This window comes from Ornithorhynchus anatinus, chromosome 16, assembly GCF_004115215.2.
Source record: "Ornithorhynchus anatinus isolate Pmale09 chromosome 16, mOrnAna1.pri.v4, whole genome shotgun sequence".
In the NCBI taxonomy this organism is placed as follows: Eukaryota; Metazoa; Chordata; class Mammalia; order Monotremata; family Ornithorhynchidae; genus Ornithorhynchus; species Ornithorhynchus anatinus.
The window spans coordinates 41,864,427-41,888,631 of NC_041743.1; the positions used below are offsets into that span (position 1 = coordinate 41,864,427).

Genomic DNA, 24,205 nt, shown 5'->3' on the forward strand with positions numbered 1-24,205 from the left:
TCAGCCCCCCAAATTGGGGCACCCCCCGACCAAGAAAGAGGGCCACCCCCGGCCCCTGAGACCCACCCTCACCTGGTTCTGACCTCCGCTTCCCAACAAGGTGAGAGTTAAGCAGCCTTAATACTCTCCCGGGGTGGGGGGCAGGGAGGAGGGGGGCAGGGTCTCCCAACCGTGGCCTCTCCCCTCTGCCTGGCCCCGGACCCCACTGGGGAATCAGTGCGGCTTCCGGGCTGGATCAGGCCCCGGACCCAACGCCGGGCTGGGATTCCAGGAAACTTCATTAGGCCACAAATCCCTGAAACAGCCGTGGACCTGACGGCTGGGCTGGCATCTGGGTTTAATCCCTGTCCTCCACCAGCCCTTCCTCTGTCTACCCCTCCCCCCCAAAGACCCCGATGCCAGAGTTTAGGGGGAGCCCCCCCCCCCATCCCAACCAGGGAGGAGCGGCGAGGACTCTAACCCCAGGCCGAACCGCAGACTCTCCCAGGACTCATGTGTTTACTGGTGGTCTAGAAGTTAGAATCTGGCACTCTCACAGCCGCGACCTGGATTCAATTCCTGATCAGAGAACCGCGTTTCAGGGAAGCAGCATGGCTTAGTGGATGGAGTACGAGCCTGGGAGTCGGAAGGTCCTGGGCTCTAATCCCTGGCTCTGCCACATGTGTGCCGTGAGACTTTGGGCAAGACACTTCATTTCTCTGGTCCTAAGTTACCTGCTCTGTAAAATGGGGATTGACTGAGAGTCCCATGTGGGACAGGGACTGTGTCCTACCTGATTAACTTGCATTTGCCCTAGTGCTTAGAACAGTTCTTGGCACACAGTGAGAACTTAATAAGTACCATAATTATTATTATGTGGGACTTAGACCCTTGTGTCTCTGAAGACTACATAGGAGAGGCAGGGAGCTACCCATCAATCATCAATCATATTCATTGAGCACTTACTCTATACGGATCACTGTACTAAGCACTTGGGAAAGTACAATATAGCAGAGTTGGTAGACGTGTTCTCTATCCACAAGAAGCTTACTGTCTAGAAGGGGAGGCAGACATTAACATAAATAAATGAATTACAGATCTGTATGTAAGTGCTGTGGGGCTGAGGGAGGGTGCTCATTCATTCATTCATTCATTCAATAGTATTCATTGAGCGCTTACTATGTGCAGAGCACTGTACTAAGCGCTGGGAATGTACAAATCGGCTCATCACAGCTTCCACCCGATACCAACCCTCTGATTGGCCTAACAGCCTCCTGTACAATATAAATAAGATAGGAGATAGAAAATGAAATACCTGCTCCCTCTCTAAGACTGTTAGTCTTGTGTGGCACAGGAGAGGGACTGGAGTTTTCAATCTATCTTGTACTTGCCCAAAGGCTTAGCACATTGCTTGTCACTTACCGTGTGCATCTAATATGTGTGCACGTGAGATATGAGTGTGTGTGTGTTTGTGTGTGTGTGTGTTGGGGACAGAAAGGGACACCCTTGGAATGTGTATACATGATATCGGGTATGTGCGAGTGGGCCCTGGGGCTGGGATCACCCCCAGGAGCTCCTCAGCAGCCCGTGCGGAGCAGGAGAAGAGCCCAGAGCCGCTTCCCAGTCACCATGGAAACGGAGGAAATACCTGCAGGTCTCCCTGGAGAGTGAGACACCCAGAGAACGCAGAGACAGAGAGACAGAGCAGGAGAGGCTCAGAGAAACACAGGGGTCCGGGGCGCAGAGGCAGAGACCCAGTGCTGGTGGGCCCGAAAGACAGAGACGGAGACAAAGAGTCAGAGGCAGGGGGAGACAGAGACCCGATGCTGGAGGGTCCAAAGGCAGAGATGGAGTCAAGGAACAGCGATAGGGAGAGACAGAGAGGCAGTGGCGGAGGGCTCAAAGGCAGAGACAGCAAAAAGGGGCAGGGACAGGGAGACACAGAGGCCCAGAACCAGCAGCTCCAGCCTTAAGCTGCCTCCTGCTCCACTGGATCAGGTTCTCCTCCTCAGGAGCAGGATTAGGATGGGGTGCCTGTCCTCTGCATCTCCAGAGCTCCAAGGGGCATTTCCAGGCAGACCCTGCCTCTGCCTCTGTCCTTGCCCTTGTCCCTGCAGGTACTTTTCCTTTCTGGGTCTCCTGCTGGGCACTGCCAGGGTCAGGCCTGGAGAGGGCCCAGAAGGGGGCATAAACCCCTTTACCAAGGCAGTGGTCAGAGGGATGGGAGAAAAGGGAGCAGAGAAGAGGAGACGTGTGAAGGAAAGAGGGAAGAGGGTTGGAGTAAGGGAAGGGCCTGGCCCTCCTGGCACCACCTCCTGCTCCCTAAATTGTGCCCACTCCCATCCTCCCCAGGCTCATGTTCCATGCCTACTCCATGCCCACACCCCACGCCAACTTGCCAGGGGGTGCCCAGACCTAGGCCCGAGATCTCCATTTCCCTCTTGGCCCCGGGCCCGGGGAAGAGATTACTGAGGTTTTAGGGACAGGTTTGAACCGAAAATGGGAAGCTTTGAGCCCAGCCTGCGTCAGCCCCGAACTGACATCCAGCCCCAGGATTAAAATAGATACGAAGATTAGGCGGGGGAGGGGGAGAGGGGCTGGGGCTCTGGGGGGTCCGGAGGAGAGGCCAGCCCGGGGGCGGGTCACAGCCCTGGATTCTCTGAGCGGTTCCCTCCCCCCTAGTCAGTCCCTTTGCTCTCCATTCTTTCTCCTCATTCTCTTCAGCATCCCTCCCCTACCTCCTCCTCTCTCCCTAATTCCCTCGCCCTGTTGGGATTGGGAGTTTTCACCCTCTATTGCCCTCTCCCTTTTAGGATGCTGGCCTAGTCTGGATTTTTCAAGTAGGGATCTGATGGGTAGGTGGGCTGGAAGTATCAATGAGGCCTAGTGGATAGAGCACGGGCCCGAGAGTCAGAAGGTTCTGGGTTCTAATCTCAGCTCTGCTACAAGTCTGTTGTGTGACCTTGGGTAAAAGTCATTTCACTTCTCTGGGCCTCAGTTACCTCATCTGTCAAATGGGGATTAAGACTGTGAGCCCTGTATGGGACGGAGTTATGTCCAACCCGATTACCTTGTATCTACCCCAGCTCTTAGAACAGTGCCTGGCACATAGTAAGTGCTGAACAAATACTATTATTATTATTATTATTATCTTAACATCTGGAGTGCCCGGGGCACAGCCAGGACCGGGCCGGAGTAGGTACAGAATCCTCACGATCCCTGTCCCACATGGGGCTCACGGTCTAATTAGGAGGAAGAACAAGTATTGACTCTCCAATTTACAGATGAGGAAACTGAGATATAGAGAAATTAAATGACTTGCCCAAGGTTTCACAGCAGGCAATTGGCAGAGCTGCGGCAGATACAAGATAATCAAGCCAAACACAGCTCCTGGCCGACACGAGGTTTTGTCCAAGGTTAAGCAGCAGACAATGGATAGAGTCGGCATTAGAACGCAGATCCTCTTGACTTTCAGGCCTGGGCTCTATCTTCTAGACTGTGAGCCCATTGTTGGGTAAGGATTGTTTCCATTTGTTGCTGAATTGTACTTTCCAAGCGCTTAGTACAGTGCCCCGTGCACAGTAAGCGCTAAGTAAATACAGTTGAGTGAATGAATAGGCCATGTTGCTTCTCAGAACTGGCCCAGTACTGCTGACTGCCATAAACTAGACCATAAATTCCTTGATGGCAGGGATCCCGCCTACCAACCCTTTTGTACTGTACTCTCCCAAACATTTATCACAGTGCTCTGCATCTAGTGGGCTCTCAATAAATACTCTTATTAATAATAATAACAATGTTGGTATTTGTTAAGTGCTTACTATGTGCAGAGTACTGTTCTAAGTGCTGAGGTAGATACAGGTTAATCAAGTTGTCCCACGTGAGGCTCACAGTTAATCCCTATTTTACAGATGAGGTAACTGAGGCCCAGAGAAGTGAAGAGACTTGCCCACAGTCACACAGCTGACAAGTGGCAGAGCCGGGATTCAAACCCATGACCTCTGACTCTCAAGCCCGGGCTCTTTCCACTGAACCACGCTGTCTCCCAATCAATCATGGTATGTAGACATGATGGGAGACAGGGACTGTGTCCAACCTAATTCATTTGTACCTACCCCAGCACTTATAACGGTGTTTGACACGTAGTAAATGCTTAACAAATACCATTGAAAAAATTCCATCGATACAATTGAATTTTACATCACAGGGACCCACTCTCCACTGAGTCCATTGATGGAATAGGCTGGGAAGCAGTGTGGACTAGCGGAAAGAGCACAAGCCTGGGTGGCAGAGGACCTCGATTCTAACCCTGGTTCTGCCACTTGCTTGCTATGTGACTCTGAGCAAGTCACAAATTCTCAGTGCCTCAGTTTCCTCAATTCTTTCCTCACTCTTGTCCTCTAGGCTGTAGGCTCATTGTGGGTAGGGATCGTGCCTATGGACTGTGATGCACTGTACTCTTCCAAGCCCTTATTACAGTGTTCTGCACACAGTAAGCGCTCAATAAATACTAATCAATGAATGGTATTTTTTGACAACAGAGCACTGTTCTAAGCACTTGGGGGAGTTGAAATACAACAGCGTTGGCAGACACATTTCCCCGCCCACCACAAGCTTACAGTCTAGGGGGTAGAAAGACATTAATATCAATCAATAATTTTAAATGCATAATTTAAATAGGTGCACATAAGGGCTCTGGGGTTGAGGATCAATTAATACCATGAATTGATTGCCACTTAAACTGTGAGCCCCATATGGGACAGGGACTGTGTCCAACCAGATTAACTTGCATTTACCCCAGCATTTAGAACAGTACCTGACACATCGTTAGACTACTGAAATACCGTAATCCTCCTCATCTCTATCAGCATCGGCAACAGGATAAGGCCCTGTTGTGTCAGATTTTGGGGCTGGAGTGAGCCCCCCACCCAGCCCCCTGCCCCCTAGGATCACATTCATCAGGCCGAATATATCTCTCCCACCCTGAGAATAATAATAATAATAGTATTTGTTAAGCTCTTTCGATGTGCCAGACACTGTATCAAACTCGGGGGTGGATACGCGTAAATTGCACTGGACACAGTCCCCGTCTCACGTGGGGCTCCCAGTCTCAATCCCCATTTTCCAGATGAGGTAACTGCGGCCTAGGGAAGCGAAGTGACTTGTCCAAGGTCCCTCGGCAGACAAGCGGTGGAGCTGGGATTAGAACCATGACCTTCGGATTCCCGGGCCCGGGTTCTAGCCACTTCGCCAGGCCGCTTCTCATGTCAGAGAAGGAGGGTGTCAGCTCTGCCGGGTGACAGCCCCCTTCCCCCTCAACCCACGGAGGGAGGGCTGAGTCTTTCAGCTTCTCCGTGAGCAACATCTTCGGGAACAGGCGTTTCGAGGCTCGGAGGAACACGACCAGCCGTCTCCCTCTGGCTGAGCCTCCGGCTCCGGGGACAGCGTCTTCGTCTTCCCCTCTGGTCCGTGGGCGGTCCGCGACGGAGCAGAGATGGGAGCCGGGGGGAGGGGAAGACAGAGGGGCCCGAGCCCGGGGCCTCCCCCGATCCCCCCAACCGGGGGGCGAGGGCCGCTCGGCTCCCCCCTCGCCCCTCACCGTGGCCCTCGAGCATCGTTGCCGGAGCGGCGATTTTAATCACTTTATAAATGTTTGTTTGTGTAATTCAGACCGAGGGGGCTTCTTCGTCCATCTGCCCGGCCATCTGCTCCCGACATTATTTCTAAACCGTTCCAGTCTGGGGAGATTGCGCGGGGCAGGGACTGAGGGGGCTTGCCGGGGGGTCTCACCTTCAGCTCTCTGAACAGTGCTTGGCACATAGGAAGCGGTTAACGACTACCATGATTATGATTATTATAAGGAAGAGGGATCTGCTGGGTTGACCTCCCCACCACCACCACCTCCGGCCCCTTCTTCGAACAGGGGGAAGGACTGAGCCTGTTTCTCCTAACTGCTCCTCCCCTCCAATCCCACTCCCTGCTCCTTCCCTGGATCTGGCCGGGAAAAGGACCAGGGCTCCCCAAATATGAATATGCATCTTCTTCTGCCTGCGTTTGCATATCGCTCCCCCCACCCGCACCCCATCCTGGCCCCGGGAATGTCAAAGGAAATAGAAAAAGTGAATGAAGCCTCTTCTCCAGCTGCCTCTTGTCCAAGTCTCATCCTCAGGGCAGAACACCCAAAAGATGAGGGGCAGAGGGACAAATAGATCCTGCAGAAGCTGATGGTCCTTTTCATTCATTTATTTATTCATTCATTCATTCATTCATTCATTTGTTCGTTCAATGGTATTTACTGAGCGCTTACTGTGTGCAGAGCACTGTACTAAGTGCTTAGGAGAGTACAATACAACTAGAAATAGACACATTCAGTTAAGATGCCCTGGTCCACCCTGGGGGTGCTGTAAGCTGTTGTGAGAGGCTCTGGGTGACGGGGTGGAGGGATGGGAGGTTGGGGGTGGTGTGGGGGGGGTGTGGGGAATCAGCCTGGCAGCTCTCTGCTCCTCTGCCCTTGAAGCCAGCCCCATCCTCCTCTCTCCCCTCCTCTGAGATGTAAAAGCCAGCGGCTCCAGGTTCCTTGGCAAGAAAGGGGTTAGATCCAGGGCCTGGGTTCTAATCCTGGCTCCGCCACTTGTCTGCTGTATGATCTTGGGCAAGTCACTTCACTTTTCCATGCCTCAGTTACCTTAACCGTAAAATGGGGGCTAAGACTGTGAACTTTGGTCAGGGACTGTGTCCAACCTGATTAACTTGTATCTACCCCAGTACCTGACTCATAATCAGCACTTAACAAATACCGTTTTAAAAAAAGGAGGGGCACTAAGTCATCCTCTTCCTTTTCCGGAGGTGCACCTGGAGTAAATTCACTTACATTGCAGTAAGATGGATCAAAGTGAGACTCTAGTAAGCACTCTTGACTATGGGTGTTCTCAGGCAGTAAGTTTGCAATGAGCAGGGAAAGTGTCTGCTAATGTATTGTACTCTCCCAAGCACTTAGTACAGCGCTCTGCATAAAGTAAGTGCTCAATAAATAGCATCGATTGATCAGATCTTTAAGAACCAGAGAGATGTCTGTCTAGGAGAGGAGGCGGAAGATTGGATGCAGGTGAGAGAAGGACCCAGAAACCTCCAAGAAGACTCTCCTCCCTCTCCCTCTCTCCTTTTCTCCTTTTAGTGGTATTTGCTAAGCCCTTACTATGTACAGGCACTATTCTAAGCTCTGGGATAGATACCTGCTAATAGGGTTGGACACAGTTCATTCATTCATTCATTCATTCAATAGTATTTATTGAGCGCTTACTATGTGCAGAGCACTGTACTAAGCGCTTGGGATGAACAAGTCGGCAACAGATAGAGACAGTCCCTGCCGTTTGACGGGCTTACAGTCTAATCGGGGGAGACGGACAGATAAGAACAATGGCACTAAACAGCGTCAAGGGGAAGAACATCTCATAAAAACCGATGGCAACTAAATAGAATCAAGGCGATGTACAATTCATTAACAAAATAAATAGGGTAACGAAAATATATACAGTTGAGCGCACAGTCCCTGCCCCGCATGGGGCTCAAGTCTTAATGCCCATTTACACCCATTTTACGGATGAGGCAACTGAGGCACAGAGCAAAGAAGTGATTTGCCCAAGGTCAAACCGTAGATAAGTGGCAGAGCCGGGGTTAGAACCCAGGTCCTTCTAATTCCCAGACCCGCTTGATCCACTAGACCATGCTGCTTCTCTACCTTCTTTCCCTCTCCTTTCATCCTCTCCCTCCCCTGCCCCCATCTGGCTGGGTGGGACCAAACTCCACCCAAGAAGCTTTTGGGACCACTTGGAGAGGACCCAGGAGGCTAGGCCGGGGTCCTTGGACAGGGGTCCCCGCTGATGGTCCTGGGCAGTCAGCGGGAGGTTGATGTGAGGATGAGGATGGACACTGTTACTCTGGCAGCTGCCTCACCAGCAACACCCGAGCCTGCAAACTGCAGAGTGATGACTCTTGGAGGGCCCTGGGGGCCGCCAGGGTGGCGGGGGGCATTGGGGGCCACCGCCAGGGATGCCACGGGGGCTGCTGAGGGGGAGGGGATCCAGTGCCCCCTCACTGGCAACCTGGCCCCTTTGCCAGGACCAGCAGAGTCTGTCCCGGGCAACCTTCCCTCCCTCCCCTCTTATTGCCCCCAGCCTGGCCATCCCACCTTCTCCCACTCCCCATCCATCCATCCATCCATCCATCCATCCATCCATCCATCCATCCAACCCCAGCCTGCTCGGGCCACCAATCGATCAATCAATCGATCATATTTATTGAGTGTTTACTGTACGCAGAGCACTATACTAATTGCTTGGGAGAGGACAACACAACCATGTAACAGACACAGTCCCTGCCCACCACTGAGCTGCCGGGTCCTGCCGGGCCTGACATTCACTGGAGTGAGATGGCTCTCCACCCCCTCTCCCAAGCCATCCGGCCATGGCCCGGTACAGCTTGGCCCCCACGCGTGACGGCTGCCTTGGCTCCGTGGGCACCTTGTGGAGGCAGGTTATTGGCTGAGCCCGTGCTGAATTCGAGGCAGCAGATTCCGGCCTTTCTGGGGGCGGGGAGAGGGGCGGAGGGTTAGCTGACCCAGATCCCTCTGCAGGGAGATCAATCAACCAATCGATATCGAGCCACCTACCGTGAGCAGAGCCCTGTGCTAAGCGCTCGGGAGAGGACAGTGCAGTAGAGTTGGAAGACGCGATCTCTGGCCACAAGGAGCTTAAGGTCTAGAGAAGCAGCATGGCTCAGTGGAAAGAGCCCGGGCTTGGGAGTCAGAGGTCATGGGTTCGAATCCCGGATCTGCCACTTGTCAGCTGTGTGACTGTGGGCAAGTCACTTCCCTTCTCTGTACCTCAGTTACCTCATCTGAAAAATGGGGATTAAGATTGTAAGCCTCACGTGGGACAACCTGATTACCCTGTATCTCCCCCAGCGCTTAGAACGGTACTCTGCACATGGTAAGCGCTCAACAAATACCAACATTATTATTATTAGAGGAGGAGATGGACATTAAAATAATTTATAGAAAGGGGAGATGATAGACTATAAGGCTGTGGACTAAATACTGTGGGGCTGGGGGTGGGGTGGGGAAATCTGATCATCCCATCTTCCTCCACTCTAGCCCAGTTGTCCACCTACCCAGGACATCGTGATGGGATGGGGAGAAGTAAGGCTCGGGGCTTCCCTGGCATCGGCTGACCAGGTGGCAGGCTGGCATCCTCTGCCCAGTGTCCTCTGGCCCCTCTCTTCTGGAGCTGAACCCTGGCCCTGGAGGCCACAGGCCCTTGAGAGAGGGTCAGTGGGAGCTGAAGGGGGGAAGAGCGGAGGAGCAGTGACTACTGTCAGGACACCCACCCTCAGGGGTAAGTGGCAAACACAGAGTGGCCTAGTGGAAAATGCCTGGGCCTGGGAGTCAGAGGACCTGGATTCTAATCCCGGTTCCATCGCTTATCTGCTGTGTGACCTTGGGCAAGTCTTTTTTTCAGGTATTTCTTAAGCGCTTACTGTGTGCTAGACACTGTTCTAAGCAGTGGGATAGATACGAGCTAATGAGTTTGGACACATTTGCTGTCCCATCCGGAGCTCACAGTCCTAATCTCCATTTTCCAGCTGAGGTTACTGAGGCCAGAGAATTAAATGACTTGCCCTGGTCACACAGCAGACAAGTAGGGGAACCAGGATTAGAACACAGGTCCTTCTGACTCCCAGGCCCATGCTCTTTCCATTAGGCCATCCTGCTTCAAGTCAAAAGTCACTGAACTTTTCTGTGCTTCAGTTCCCTCATCTGCAAAATGGGGATTTCCTACCTGTTCTCCCTCTTAGTCGGTAAGGCCCAGGTGGAACCTGATTATCTTGTATCTACCCCAGCACTTAGTACAGTGCTTGGCAAATAATACTAATAATAATGATGGTATTTAAATGCTTACCATGTACCAAGCACCTTTCTAAGAGTTGGGGTAGATACAAGGTAATCAGGTTGTCCCACGTGGAGCTCACAGTACTTCTGAAAGACCCCTCCCTCTGGTCGAAGACCTCTGCTTTTCCCCCCTTCACAACCCCCCCCACGTCCTGGCAGAGGGTTGTTTTGTCCCCTGTGAGCCAGAGCTGAGGCTGGAGGCTCCAGAAGACTGGCAGAGGAGAAAGGAGGTTGGGGGCAGTAGGATTGGGGTGGGGTCTGAAGCGGGAAGGACCCTTCCTTCACATTCCTCTACCCCCTTACACACTCAAGACCCTGAGATCCCTAAGGCAAGGAGGTGGGGAGGGTCCCAGGAGACAGGGCAACATTAAGGGGAGCAGGCCGAGTGAACACCTACTGAGGGTCGAGGGAGAGGATCCCTTGAGAGGCAGTGTGGCTTACTGGATAGGGCATGGGCCTGGGATTCAGAAGGTCATGGGTTCTAATCCCGACTCCACCACTGGTCTGCTCTGTGACTTTGGGCGAGTCACTTCACTTACCTCATCTATAAAATGGGGATTAGGACTGTGAGCCCTGTGTGGGCCAGGGACTGTGTCCAACCTGACTGCCTTGTATCTACCCCAGCGCTTAGAACAGTGCTCGGCACATAGTGAACACTTAACAAGTACCATAATTGCTATTATTACTCTAATTATTAGTGCGCTTTACCGTCCAGGCGCCCTGGCATCCCGAGGGCATCCTGAGGGTATCCTGAGGGCCTCCCTCGGCCCCCTCCTCATCCTCTCTCTCTCCCCCCGCTCCCGTGCCATTCACATGGCGTTCGCCCCCAGGAGCTCCCAGGACGGCGCCAGCCCGCCTCTTTGGGCACGAGGTGGAGAGGCCGGGCAGGGCGATTCCCCGGAGCCGGGGCGCGGAGGGGAGACCAGGAGGTCCGGTGGGCCCCCCGGGGGAAGGGGAGGGGAGGGGCGGGCCGCAGGGAGGAGACAAGGAGGGGGTGGGCTCAGCCTCGGAGACCCTCCCCCTGCCTCCCCCCGCCCCCGCCCGGAGGTGCCGAGCCCCGCAGCAGCCCGGCCCGCCAAGACTCCGCTATTAAATCCGGGGCCGGGGCTGAGCGGTCCGCAGAGCCCAGACCCGGGGGGCGAGGGGCGAGGGGCGAGGGGGACGGGGGAAGCGGGGGACCCGGGAGAGGAGGCGCCTCGCCTCTGGTCTGGGCAGTGCCCACCGGCCCCGGGGGCAGAACCAGCGGGTCCAGCGCCAGGTGGGTAGGGGGGCGAGGGGGTGGGGGGGAGAAGGCGGCGGACCAGGGGGCCACAAGTTGCCCGGCGGCGGGGGAGGGGGCTGGGCCGGGGCGGCACCGGCTCCACGCGGGTCCTTCCCTTTGGGGTTGGAGCGGGTGGGAAGGGATGGATGGAGCTGGCGGGGGCGGGGGGTGGGGGGTGGGGAGGCTGTCCTGGGGTGGGGGGCCCATGATCTCCCTCCTCAGGAGAGGGGGTCCCGGGGCTCTGCCCGGGGCCACTCCCACCGCCCTCCCCGGGGAGCTAGTTGAGGGGGGCCGGGGATGCCCGGGATGCGGGGGGGCTGGGGATGCTCGGGATGCGGGGGGCTGGGGATGCTCCGGATGCGGGGGAATGGGGATGCTCGAGATGCGGGGGGCTGGGGCCGCTCAGTTGCGAGGGGCTGAGGATGCTCGGGTTGCAGGGGGCTGGGGATGCTCTGGTTGCGGAGGCTGGGGATGCTCTGGTTGCGGGGAGCTGGGGATGCTCAGTTGCGGGGGGCTGAGGATGCTCGGGGTGCGGGGGACTGGGGATGCTCGGGTTGCGGGAGCTCTCGGAACGGGCTTCCCCGTCTCCCGCGGACCCTCCCTCTCTCTCGGTCGACCCTCTCATCTTCTCTCCTTCCCCCTGCCCCCTTCTGCTCTGCCTCGGGAGCGCGGCGAAGGACCGGAGCGGAGAGCCCGGCGTCCCCCTCCCACCGAGGCGGGGAGCGTGCGGGAGGAGACGGGGGAGTCCTCGGAGCCGGCCAGGGGCGGGGACCCAGCCCGGGGGAAGACGAGGCCGAGGGGGAACGGGGGGAGGGGGTCTCCCCTGGACGGGGAGGAGGGCGGGGGGCGTCTCCCTCCTTCTTCCCGGGGCCTCGGGCTCCCCCCCGTCCCGCCCCTCCGGCCGTCCTCACCCGCCCGCCTTTCTCTTTGCAGAGCCCGGTTTCTCTGCGCAGTGTCTGCTCGCGTCTGGGTGAGTGGGGCCGCGCTCCGGGTGGGGCTGGGGGCTCCGAGGGAGGAAGGGTTTTCCAGGATCCCGGGGGTGCGGGGAGAAGCGGCTCGGGACCCCCGGGGCTCCGACTGGAGCCCGTCTTCCCTATCGGGCCCGGGTCCGGGGCGCAGGGGATGGAGAGAGGGGTGGGAAGGCGGGGAGGGGGTCGGGCTGCGGGTGGGCGCGCATCTTGCGCCGGGACCTCCCGCCCCGGGGGAGGGGGCGAGCCGGTGTCAGCCGTCGGGAGGCGCTTCAGCTCCGCCTTGGGTCGGGGGGCGGGGGGCACGAGGAAGCCGGGGGGCTCTCCGAGGTCCTGAGGGGAAGACCTTGAGGGCGACGGAGAACGAGACTCGAGGGAGAACTGCCCGAAGGGTCGGGTTCACCATCCCCGAGACTCATCACTGCAAGGACCCGTCGGGGGGCGGGGGGCGAGGGGTCCTGAAGGGTTCCAGGGGGACAGAAGCGGGGGGCTGGGGCTGAGCCCCCTTCCCTCTCCCCCCGGGGAGGGATGAAGTCAAAACCTGCCGAGGAGGGAGTGCCGGGGGCGGCCCATAGGGACCCCTCAGCTTTCCCTCTCGCGCTCCCCATCGTTGTCTAACCGGCTCGGATCCTCAAGCGCAGGGCGACGCTCCCCTCCCTCCCTCCCTTCCCTCCTTCCCGCCTCCTCCCCCGGAAAGGTTCAATCCCCCTACTGCCCACCGGTTTCTGCCCACCGGTTCCTGCCCCTCGATGGGCTGACCCAATTTGAGGGAGCCTCGCACGAGGCGCTCCTCGGAAGAGAAGGGGGAGGCACTCTGCCTCCCACCCTTTAGCTGCAGCCTCATTCGACCCCTCCCAACTTCTCCCAGGGGCTCCAGGCGGTGCCCACCCGCCCTTCCCCTTTCTTCTCCATCCCCACCCCCACCCCCGCCCGCGCTGCCCCGTTCGAATTTGTCCCCTCCTCGTCCCCCCCCCCCCCACCGTGGGTATCCAGATACCTGCAGATTCTCCCCCAGGGAGAGGAGGAGAAAGGGGTAAGAATTCTGTAGCTCTCCGGCCCTTCCCGGTGGGCCCTCAACCAAGGCTTTCCCAGGTCCGCCCCCAGCCCCAGAATCTAACTCGCCCAACTTGTCCCGGAAGGGACACGGGCGGGTAGGGGGTCAGGGTCAGGAAGTGAGGGGTCGGGATCAGGAGGTAGAGGTCAAGGTCAGGAAATACAGCAGACACACATACACACACTCTATCATGCCTCCAGTAACCCTACAGTTAAACATACACACCTGCCTCGAGTGCCCCAAGCGTGGACACGGTTTCATTCACCCCATGGACCCACAGACGGGTGCAAACACTCTGTCCCACCCAGGGACACGGAGCCATGTCCAGGGAATCTCACACTCAGATCTATTCTTTCTGGAGTCCCAGATAATGATGAAATGTGGCCTTTCTCACGTGGGGAAACTGAGGCTCTTTGAGCTAAACGGCTCTGGCTCCTCGCGATGCCGCACGCATGCAGACACAAGCACGCATACACACACGCTCACACCCATATCCCCACGTTTGTGTGCTCACACTCGGTCGGTGCTCGACACAGTGCAGATAATAATAATTATCATTGTTATGGTATTTGTTAAGCGCTCACTAAGTGTCAGACACTGTACTAAACACTGGCATGGATACAAGCAAATCCAGTAGGACACAGTCCCTGTCCCACATGAGGCTCACGGTCTCAATCTCCATTTTACAAGTGAGGTAACTGAGGCACAGGGAAATGAAGTGATGACTTGCCCATGGTCACACAGCAGACGAGTGGCAGAGCCGGGATTAGAACTCATGACCTTCTGACTCCCAGGCCCGGGCTCTAGACGCTACGGAGTTGGAGGGCAATGATAGTTGTTTTTCCCCTGGAGGCTCCCCCTCCCTCCCTCCTCTGGGCCCGACCTCTAGGCACTTCCCCCCCCCCCCCTCAATTCTCCTGGGTCCCTCTGGATCGGCAGGGAGAGACTGGGCAGAAAGCAGGGGGAAGAATATGTCCGGCCACTCCTTGTCCGTCTCAGTCCCTCAGGCCACTCGGCCCCACCCTGGACCAGGGGAGCGGCTTCCTGCCTTGGGAGAGATTTCCTGCCCTGGGAGTCCCCGGGCGGGGCAGGAATTGGCCGTGGGGGGCGACAAGAGACTGAACCGGAGTGGTCGCGAGAAGTCAGAAGGGTGGAAGTGGGCAGGGAGGCTGGACGTCGCCGGTCCCCACCGGGGCCGAGCGCGTCCCCCCTCTCCGAGATCCCGTCCCCACCCGGGAAGGAGGGAGAGATTCCCAGGAAGGAGGCAGAGGGGCCGGGGGCGCCTTCTGTCCGCTCCCTCACCCACCCATCCACCCACCTACCTACCCACCATCGCCTCTCCTTGGGCAGCAGGCCGGGACTCTGGAGCGACCATGGGGAAGCAGAACAGCAAGCTGCGCCCAGAGATGCTGCAGGACCTGCGGGAGAACACGGAGTTCTCGGACCTGGAGCTGCAGGAGTGGTACAAGGGCTTCCTGAAGGACTGCCCCACGGGCATCCTCAACGTGGAGGAGTTCAAGAAGATCTACGCCAACTTCTTCCCCTACGGCGACGCCTCCAAGTTCGCCGAGCACGTCTTCCGCACCTTCGACACCAACGGGGATGGCACCATCGACTTTCGGGAGTTCATCATCGCCCTCAGCGTCACCTCCCGCGGCAAGCTGGAGCAGAAACTCATGTGGGCCTTCAGCATGTACGACTTGGACGGCAACGGCTACATCAGCCGCGAGGAGATGCTAGAAATCGTCCAGGTGCCGGGCCCCGCCCCTGACCCCTGACCTCTTCCCGTTCCCTTCCCCGTCCACCCCCGCCACCTTCCTCTGAAACCTCCATCTCCCGTGCACCTTCCTCTCTCCCTCCCCCGGCCTCTCCTTGTTATCTCCATCTTCCTCAGCCTCCGTCTGTTACCTCCCTCCTCGGCGCTGCCAGCCTCTCACCCAAAAGTGCCCAAGCTGTTGACTTAAAAGCAGATGCTCATTTGCATTTCGTTCTCGCATATATTTGCATGCCATACACGGACTGTCCAAAGTCTTGGGCGCCCCCCCCCCAATTCCCACCATCCCCCCCCCCCCCAGCTCCTTTCCTCCCATCGTGCTCTCCCAGCTGGGGTGAGTGCGAGGCCGAGACATCCACCGCCTTTCGGACTCCCCGCTTTCTCTTCTCCTGAGGCCCTGCCTCAACCCAACCCCCAACTTCTGGACCCCCAAGATCCCCCTCCCCCCCAAAACCTTTAGGCTCCAGACCTCTCCAAAGCCCCCCAGTCCTCGTCCTTTCCCGAGGGCAGAGCCGGGAACGGGGAAGGTCACCTGGGAATTCCGCCGCCCCCTTCTGGTTGCGGTCGGTACTGCAAGCTCGCATCCCGATCTACCTGGGGTTTTCCCGGTCACTGCGGGGGTCCGAAAGAGGATGGGGAAGGGTCGGGGAGTCAGGAGTCGCCTGCCCCCACCCCCAAAATCTGGGGCGGCACCCTGTGCCTGCTGCAGGGGTGGGCGGGGGGGCGCTGGGGCAGACAGATCCGCAGCTAATCAGGTCAACGCCGCTGGCGGTTCACCTGCGGCAGGTCCGGAAAACGCCTGGGGATCCAACCCAGCTCTATTTTAAGGATGCTCTACCCTCCCCCAGGGCTCCAGCCCCTTCCCCGCCCCCCGGGGCTGTTCCCGGCTTGACTCTGGGCTCACTCCGGCTTCTCCCGGCTGGGCTGTCAGTTGGTTGACCACCCCTCCCACCCCGCGACTCTTTCTTTCCTCCCCTTTCTCTTCCCCACCCATTTCCCTCCTTAGGCCATTTATAAGATGGTCTCCTCCGTGATGAAGATGCCCGAGGATGAGTCGACCCCGGAGAAGAGGACGGAGAAAATCTTCCGCCAGATGGACACCAACAACGATGGTGAGAGGGGGACTCGGGGAGTTGGGGGAGGGGGGCCGCGGAGCCCTCCAGGGGGTGGCCCAGGATCCCAGCCCCTCGCCCCGGTGCGGGAGAGAGGATTGACCGAACGCGGGGCGGAGGGGCTGCGGAAAAGATCTTCCCCCGGCTGGAAGCTGTGGCGGGGGCTGGGAAGAGGGGGACGGGAGCGAGGAAGGCGTTCGATTGGGGGAGATGGGCTCTAGACTGTCAGCTCATTGTGGGCAGGGAGCAACTGTGTTAGTAATAATAATAACAATTATGGTATTTGTTAAGCGCTTACTATGTGCCAAGGCACCGTTTTAAGCGCTGGGGTAGATATGAGGTGATCAGGGTGTCCCACGTGGGGCTCACAGTCTCAATCCCTATTTTAAAGATGAGGTAACTGAGGCACAGAGAAGTTGTGACTTGCCCAAGGTCACGCAGTAGACAAGTGGCAGAGGCGGGATTAGGACCCACCTCTTCTGATTCCCAAGACCGTGCTCTTTTCCACTGAGCCATGCTGCTCCGCCACTTGTCTGCGGTGTGACCTTAGGCAAGCCGCCTAGCTTTTCTGTGCCTCAGTGACCTCATCTGGAAAATCGGGACTAAGACTGTGAGCCCCGCGTGGGACAACCTGATTCCCTTGTATCTACACCCAGAGTTAAGAACAGTGCTTGGCACATAGCGCGTCATTATTATTATAGTGTACTCTTCCAAGGGCTTAGGACCATGCTCCGCAGACCGTAAGCGCTCATTAAGTATCATGCATTCATTCAATAGTATTTATTGAGCGCTTACTACGTGCAGAGCACTGTACTAAGCGCTTGGAATGTACGATTCGGCAACAGATAGAGATAATCCCTGCCCAGTGACGGGCTCACAGTCTAATCGGGGGATCACTGATCGATTGGTGCAGGAACTTGGAGGGGCTAAGGTTTACCGGTCAGTGACATCCCGACTCTGCCCTTTGTCAGCTGTGTGACTGTGGGCAAGTGACTTCACTTCTCTGTGCCTCAGTTCCCTCATCTGTAAAATCTGTAAATGAGCCTCACGTGGGACAACCTCATTCTCCTGTATCTTCCCCAGCGCTTAGAACAGTGCTCTGCACGTAGTAAGCGCTTAACAAATACCAACATCATCATCATCTCCCTTTTCCGCTCCCCTCTGAAATCAAGGGGAAGGCCCAGATCGGTCCCAAGCTGCAGACGGGGGTCTTTGGGGTGGGGTTTGGGGGGGGGGGTGGTCGCGCTGCCGGGTGCGGGGGTGGCTCGGGCCTAGCTGAGATCCGCTCTCCTTCTCCCACCCAGGCAAATTGTCCCTGGAGGAGTTCATCAAAGGCGCCAAGAGCGACCCGTCCATAGTCCGGCTGCTCCAGTGTGACCCCAGCAGCGCCTCCCAGTTCTGAGCCTCAGGGGGAGGGGTGGACTGGGAATCCTCCCCCCTCCCCGCGCCGCACCCCCAGACCCCCTTCCCCCGCACTCCCCCGCCCCCCGTCTTTGCTTCCCCTTCGCTCCCGGGGTCGCACGGCCCGGCAGCCGCCCCCCACCCCCGCGCCCCTCACCCCCCACCCCGTGGCTGTGATCGTGTCTTCCCCAACCCCCCACCCCGGGGAGCAGGGGCCCGGATCGCCAGGGAGAGGGCCGGATGGGGGTCCAGCTGCCCCCCGGCTGGCTGAGGGAGGGAGGGGATCCAGGCTCCCATCTGACGGGACCAGCCTGGGGGCGGGGAGAAAAGCGGGGGAGGCGGCGGTTGCACCTGGGCTCAGCTGGTTTGGGTCAGGCATCTGACAGAGAGACCCCCGCCCCCCGCCCCTTATTCCTCCATCCTGCAGTAGGCAAGGGGAAGGTGGAGGGCACGGGGCTGGGCACCTCGGGCACGGGCTTTCGGGAGGACCACTGTGGGAGAGGCAGGGCCAGGGGGGATCGTCTCCTCGGGCCTATCAGCCTCCCCCCAGGCCAGGCCTCCCCCTCGGAGCTGAGGAGGTTGCGGGGGGCGGAGGGGTTGGAGAGGGAGGGCAGAGCCGTGCCCATTCCAGAGGCCAGCCTACTCCCGTGCCCCTCAAGGCCCGGGTGTCCCATTACACGTACACACACACACACACACACACACACACACACGCTCACTTCCTTCCAGGACACAGGGCCAGAAGGGAAGCAGGAAGCTTCCACTGGCGGCCGGAGAGTCCGGCAGTCCCAGTTAGACAGGATCCACCTCTTTGGCTTCCCGTCCACCCTCGCCCCAATTCCCTCGCTCGGAGGAGGAAGGGAAACTCCCTGCAGACCGCCCTCCGCCCCCTCCCCCCCGACTCCGACCCAAGTATCCAGGTCTACGGCCACACCCCTCTTCCCCCGGGGCCTCCTTCTCCCCACCCGCGGCCTCCGCCCACCTTGTCAAGTCCCAAAGCTGCCGTTGCAGGGGGAGGTGGGTGGGGAGCGAAGATATTGTCAAAAGGGAACAAAGCCCACCGAGGAATCTGCGGTCCATCTGGGGGACAGGAGAGCGGGGGGTGGAGATTCACTCAGGACAGCCCCTCCCCGCCACCTCCGAGCACTTCGTCTCGCACACGGACACACGAACACACACGCACTCCCCAGCCTCCATGTGTGTGAGAACACGCCCTCCCTAATCCCCCCCCACCTCCTCCCTCGCGTCCCTTTCTCCTTCCCGGGCCTCTGGTTCCTTGTCTCCTACCCCGGAGGAGGGGGGAGGCAGGCGAGCCCCCAGCCCCCAGCCCCTTCCACGCCGCGCGCGTGCATGTCGACTCAGATTTTCTTTGTTCTTTTTAATAACTTCAGAATTAAAGTCTTGTTTCAGTGCAGCTGGCCGGGCGACCGTCTCTGGGGGCTCTGGGGGTCCAGACAGTGGCCGGGCTGGGTCAGGAGGGCTGCGGGGCGGGATCCTGGGGGAGAGGGGCCAGGGGAGGGGCGGGGGGGGGCAGGTCGGTCAGTGCGGCGGGCGTGCAGGGGGGGAGGGGGCACAGCCAGGGTCGTCGAGGAGCCTGGGGGTGGGGGGCAGGGGGCGGGGGAGGCCCCTCAGAGGGCCAGTGGCTCTGAGCTGGAGCAGCTCAGCAGGTCTCGGCCTTCGCTGAGCTCCGGGCTATCCCCCACCTGCAGGTGATAAGAGTCCAGCCCCCCACCCCCGGCCGCCTGGATCTGAGCAGGGGACTATCCCCCACCTGCAGGCCATAAGCGTCCGGCGTCCCCCCGGCCGCCTGGACCCCGGCCCAGCCCCGTCGCTTCTCCTTTTCCCACGCCTTCCCCCCCTTGCCACCCCCCACCCCCCCAAGACCCTCCAGGGAACGAGACCCGAGAACAGCAAGAGATGAGGGAGGGAGGGGGCTGCCCTCGGGGCCTCCGTCACCCCTAAGGGGTCCCCTGGGGTCAGACCCCAGGGAGAGGCCTACGACCTCACAGCCAGCATGTCTCCGGTCTCGGCCTCGCCCATCGGTCCCGGTGCCAGCTCCGTGGAACTCAGAACACTGAATGCACCCACCCTGTCTCTCCTCTTTCCTTCGAGGGGCCGGGGCTGCCTCTCTCCATTTGGTACCGTCCAGGGGTGAGGCCCGAGAGTCGGGGGATCTGGGCTCAAGTCCCGGGGGGATCCATCACCGCCATTGCCTCGGGGAAGCGGCTTAACCTCTCTGAGCCTCAGTTTCCCCTGAGGAGTCTGGGTGCTGCAAACATGCCGGGGAAACGATCAAAGATGGGGGGCGACGGGGGCCCAGGGGGAGGCGAGGGCTCGGTCAGGGCTGGAGGGGCGCGGCAGGGGTCGAGGTTTGCAGGGAGGGCTTTCTTACCATCCTGGTGCTGCTTTTGCCCCACCAGGGCTTCAGCTCCAGCAGCTGGTGGATGAGCTGGGCACAGCGGACGCTGAAGATGCTCTCTGCCACCTCGAGGACCAAGGAGATGCCCCACAGGCACAGCGTGGAGCTCTGTTGGAGCACACGGGGGGCGGAGGTGGTGGGGTACGGAGAGAGCCGCCAAATCCCCCGCCTGTTCTCAAGCTCAACAGCTCCCCGGAGCACGGTTTAGCAACCCCACCCAGTCTTGCAGGCCTGGTCCTGGTCCTGAAAAGCAGCGTGGCTTAGTGGATGAGAAGAGAACGGGCTCGGGAGTCCAGAGGACCTCGGTTCTAATCCCGCCTCTGCCACATGCCTGCTGTGTGACCTTGGGTGAGTCATTTCACTTCTCTGGGCCTCAGTTATCTCATCTGTAAAAGGGGGTTAAGAGTGTGAGCCCCATGTGGGACAGGGACTGTGTACGACCTGATTAACTTGTGTCTACCCAGCCCTTGGAACAGTGCTTGGCGTGAAGTAAGTGCTTAACAAGTATTATAATAATTATTATTATTGTCCCTCCTCCTTCTCCAGTCACCAGGCTCCCTGCCTCTGCGGGCGGGAGGTGCCAGAAAGGTGGATGATGTCTAGGTGCGTCTGGGGCATGATGTCCTCCTCCAGGCAGTGGACGCCTCTCCTGGCCTCCCTCCCAGCCTCTCTTCCTCCTCTTCCCCTCCTTCCTGGCCTCCCTCCCGACCTCCCTTCCTCCGGTCCTCCCTCCCCTGAATCGCCGGGCACTGACATAGATGCGCGTGGGGTCGAAGGGGCAGTCGGGCGAGAACTGTGCCAGCTCTGGGCTGCTGAAGGAGCAGGTGGCCAGCAGGGATTGACCCTGGTTGGCGAAGGTGATGGCGATGGAAGCCAGGAGCCCTAGGGCACAGGTCACCGAGAAGAGGGCACTGGTGAGGCTCATGATGAACACCGCCCACCGCTGGAGGCAGAGGAACAGGGAGACAAAGGGTGGGAGAGGAGACTGGTCAGCAGGGCTCCACCCCGCAGCTCACCGAAGCCCGAGCTTTTCTTCTTGAGAGAGACCCCCCCGCGCCCCCAGCCCCACCCCTGTCGGGGGAGCTCCCTCCTGTAAACCCTGGACCGTAAGCTCCTTGTGGGAAGGGAATGTGTTTCTCGTTGTATCGTACTCTCCCAAGTGCTTAGGACAGTGCTCTGCACACAGTAAGCGCTCGATAAATGAGTGAATGCGAGCCCAGCCGAGGGCCCGAGGCCTGCAAGGAACCAAGCCACGAGGGCTCCATCGTGAGACCTTGCCATTCCTGGCACTTTACACCCTCCCCGCAGCCCCTCCTTCCTTCTCCTGCCCAGCAGGTAGAAATACCCTCAGATCCCACCCTCGCCCCCAGTGGCCCCAGCCCCAGCCCTGACCTTGATCCCAGGCCTGACATCACCACTGCCTGCAGAGGCTTTACAGCAAAGCTCCCTCTTGTTCTCCCCCAGATCCAACTCTCCCCCTCGGACAAAGCCTCCGCCCGTACCCCAGTCCCTATCCTTACCAGGGGGGTGCGGGAGAGGTAGCGGGACAGGACGATGGCTGTGATGCCACAGGAGATGATCTGCAAAGGAAGCCCATGGTGGGGTCTTCTCTGGGGGTGAGATGGGCATCAGAGGCAGACCCAGTTCTCCCATCCCTTAAGGGGCTGCTCCATCACCCCCTGGGGCCCAGTGGTTGGAGGGCCAGTAACCCCCTTCCCCATCCTCCTTCCATTTCCCTAAATTCTCCCCACAGGATATTGGGCTTCAACACCAAAGACGATCCTCTCCTCCCGACCCAAGACCCCCTCCTGAAAATGGCACCTTCCGAGCCCAGCGTACTTACCTCCAGCCACTGCCAGAGCTGGGATTGACCAGTTCTCATTGTTCTCACCCCAAAATAATAATTATATTCATGGCCACTTGCCCAGTGCTTACTCTGGGTCACGGATTGGACTCAATCACTGACCCGCCTGGGGCTCACAGTCTAAAATGGGAGAAGATCTGGTATCTTAGCCCCATTTCCTAGATGAGGAAACCGTGGGCCAGAGAAGAAGATCGAACCCTTATCTTGCAACTCCCAGTCCTATGCTCTTTCCATTAGGTCCTACTGCATCTCAGCCAGGGCTCCCGCTACCAGCCTCCCCAGGGCCAGATGGGCGGGTACCAAGAGGGCAGAGGTCACGGCGAGGATATTGGAGATGGAGTACTGCAGCGTGACGGCGTCATGCGTGTCCATCATGTAGCGCAGCACCATGCCGTGGACCAGGGCCCCCGCGATGAAGCTGATGTGGCCGAGGACGATGAGCACCAGCCCCGTCTTCATCAGGATCTTCCGGTAGGCCCCGAGGCTCCTCCCACCTGGCGGGAGGAGACGAGGCCGAGGCTGGGGGGACGGAGGGGTCCTGAGGCCGAGGGGGTCCTCCCGTCCCAGACTCCGGGACGCGCGGGAGGGAGGGAAGAGCCGCTGGGCCCTCAGAACCTCCCTGTGTGGTGCGGGGGGCGGGGGGCCGAGGGTTGAAGCGGGTGACGCAGACGGGAAGATGGGGGCGTCAGGCGGGGAGGCCGTGTGCGGCTGGACTTTGTGCAAGCAGCAGATTCTTTCAAAGATTAACCAGTCCTCAAACAGCAGGGTGCTCTCTCCCCCGGCCTGCCCCCACCCCCACATTCCAGCACCCCGACCCCCAACGTCCCCACCACCCTCCTCCCCAGTGACCAGAACGCTGCCCATCCTCGGGCCTCCCCGGGCCCCTCTCGCTCTTCTCTGGTCCCCTCCCAACCCAGCCCCCGCAGGTCCGGCCTGCGCCTCGGCAGGGCTGGGTCGGCCCGTTTGGGTTGCCAGGGTGGCACCCACCCCGCACCCATCGCTTTTCCCTGCCGCGGCTGTCAATCGAGGGTGCAGCGGTGACAGCGACGTGGGAGAGAGGCAATGAAGGGAACGGCAGCTTTGTGTCACTTCCCCACGGTGCACACGCTCCCTCCCTCTCGGCCACAGCCACGGCTCCCAGCTCAACGGCGGCAACGGCAGGGGGAGGGGGAGGGCAGAGGGAGCTGACAGCGGCTGGGACCCGCAATCCCCACCCCCCACCCCCCCACCGCTTCACGCACAGCCTCCCCCTCACAGCAGCCGGGTTGGGGGGGCCCCGTGACTGCACCCCCACACCCCGGGTGTGCTCCTGGTAAGCCCCATTGTCGCTTCCGTGCCCCTCCTCTCCGCAGGATCCTCTCCCACTTCTTCCCTCCCTGGATTCTCCTCGTGCCCGCCTTCAAGAGGGAGTGGGGGCCTGAAGACGAGCTTCCCGGGGGCCAGGTCTCCCCAGGGCCCAGTGCCTTGTCCCCCACAGATCTGCAGGTTGGTGGTAGCACCTGGACTGACCCTGGGGAACCTGTCTATTGAGCAGCGCAGAGGGGAGTATTGGGGTTGGGTCGGGGGGCGGGGATGCGAAGGGGTCTCCAGGCCCCAGGGGTCCTCGAGAGAGAGCAGCTCAGAGGGAGCGTTATGGGGGATGCCAGGAGGTCACCAGGTCGCCTGACCCTCCCGGAGCCCTTAAATTCTCCCTCTCGCAACTCCTCCTCCCCAAGTTCCTAGCAGAGTCCCCATCGTCGGCTATTGTCAGGGGGCCTGAGTGAAGTGGGCCTCCCAGACCCAGGCTCCCGCTCCCCATCTCTGCCCGCCCTTCCACCAGCCGCCGGCCGAGCCAGGCCCGGCCGGGGGGAACAGCTCACCCAGACGCAGACACATCCTGACTCGCCCGGCGCCTGTAGGCCGCTGCTCCTCCCGAGAGGGTCCCAGTTAGCAGGCCTCCTCTCTCCCGGCGCCCTTCCGGCCCTCAGCGCCCATCCTCCCCGAATCCCGAGGGCCCAGAGCGGGACTCGGTCTCCCTGGCCCAGTCCGCAGCCCCCGACTCTCCCGTACAACGGGGTCCCCTCGGCCCGGGCGCCTCCTCTCCCATCGACCTCCTGCTGCCAAACCCCGGTGGCTCAAAACCTCCTTTGCATCTCGGGTTCCTGTTTGACCAGCTCTGCGGGCCGGGCCGACACAAAGGGCCCGACTCCACCTTCCCCGGCCCCTAGGAGGAATGATTCACGGCTCAGACCCCACCCACAGCGCTTCAGTCACCCTGCTCTAGTTATCTAGGTATGTCAGCCTCTCCCAGCCTTTCCTGGTCTCTCCAGCCTGCGGGCAACCCGCTCCTCTCCCATCCACACTGAGGCAAGTCTTCTCTCTCCCCCAACTTTCCCTTGTGTGTATACATGTGTGTGTGTGTGTGTATGCGTCATAAGCTCCCCCTAG

The 24,205-nt window shown here is 59.3% G+C and overlaps 2 protein-coding genes across 11 annotated transcripts in view; one reads left to right on the forward strand and one right to left on the reverse strand.

Moving 5' to 3' along the window:
- On the forward strand, positions 1-18,909 carry HPCA (hippocalcin). 5 transcript variants are annotated; one of them, XM_029080483.2, is made up of 5 exons: positions 1-100; positions 12,120-12,156; positions 14,559-14,959; positions 15,989-16,094; positions 17,399-17,496. In XM_029080483.2, the coding sequence occupies exons 3-5, from the start codon at positions 14,582-14,584 to the stop codon at positions 17,494-17,496; spliced, it is 582 nt and encodes a 193-aa protein (XP_028936316.1). In that variant the 5' UTR covers positions 1-100; positions 12,120-12,156; positions 14,559-14,581. The 5 variants fall into 5 exon arrangements, with proteins under 5 accessions (XP_028936316.1, XP_028936315.1, XP_028936314.1 ...); XM_029080482.2 differs by having other exon boundaries at positions 2-100; positions 14,562-14,959; XM_029080481.2 differs by lacking the exon at positions 1-100 and adding an exon at positions 10,976-11,183.
- TMEM54 (transmembrane protein 54) overlaps positions 18,859-24,205 on the reverse strand; it is a 12,916-nt gene continuing 7,569 nt past the window's right edge. For 2 of the 6 annotated variants that reach the window (XM_029080478.1, XM_029080477.1), the window contains 5 exons: positions 22,079-22,272; positions 21,435-21,494; positions 20,669-20,857; positions 19,888-20,022; positions 19,078-19,198 (listed from right to left, as the gene is read on the reverse strand). In XM_029080478.1, the coding sequence (XP_028936311.1) occupies positions 19,124-19,198; positions 19,888-20,022; positions 20,669-20,857; positions 21,435-21,494; positions 22,079-22,272 (653 nt within the window). In that variant the 3' untranslated portion in view covers positions 19,078-19,123. The other 4 variants (XR_003765066.1, XM_029080479.2, XM_007671754.3 and 1 more) reach the window with 4 other exon arrangements.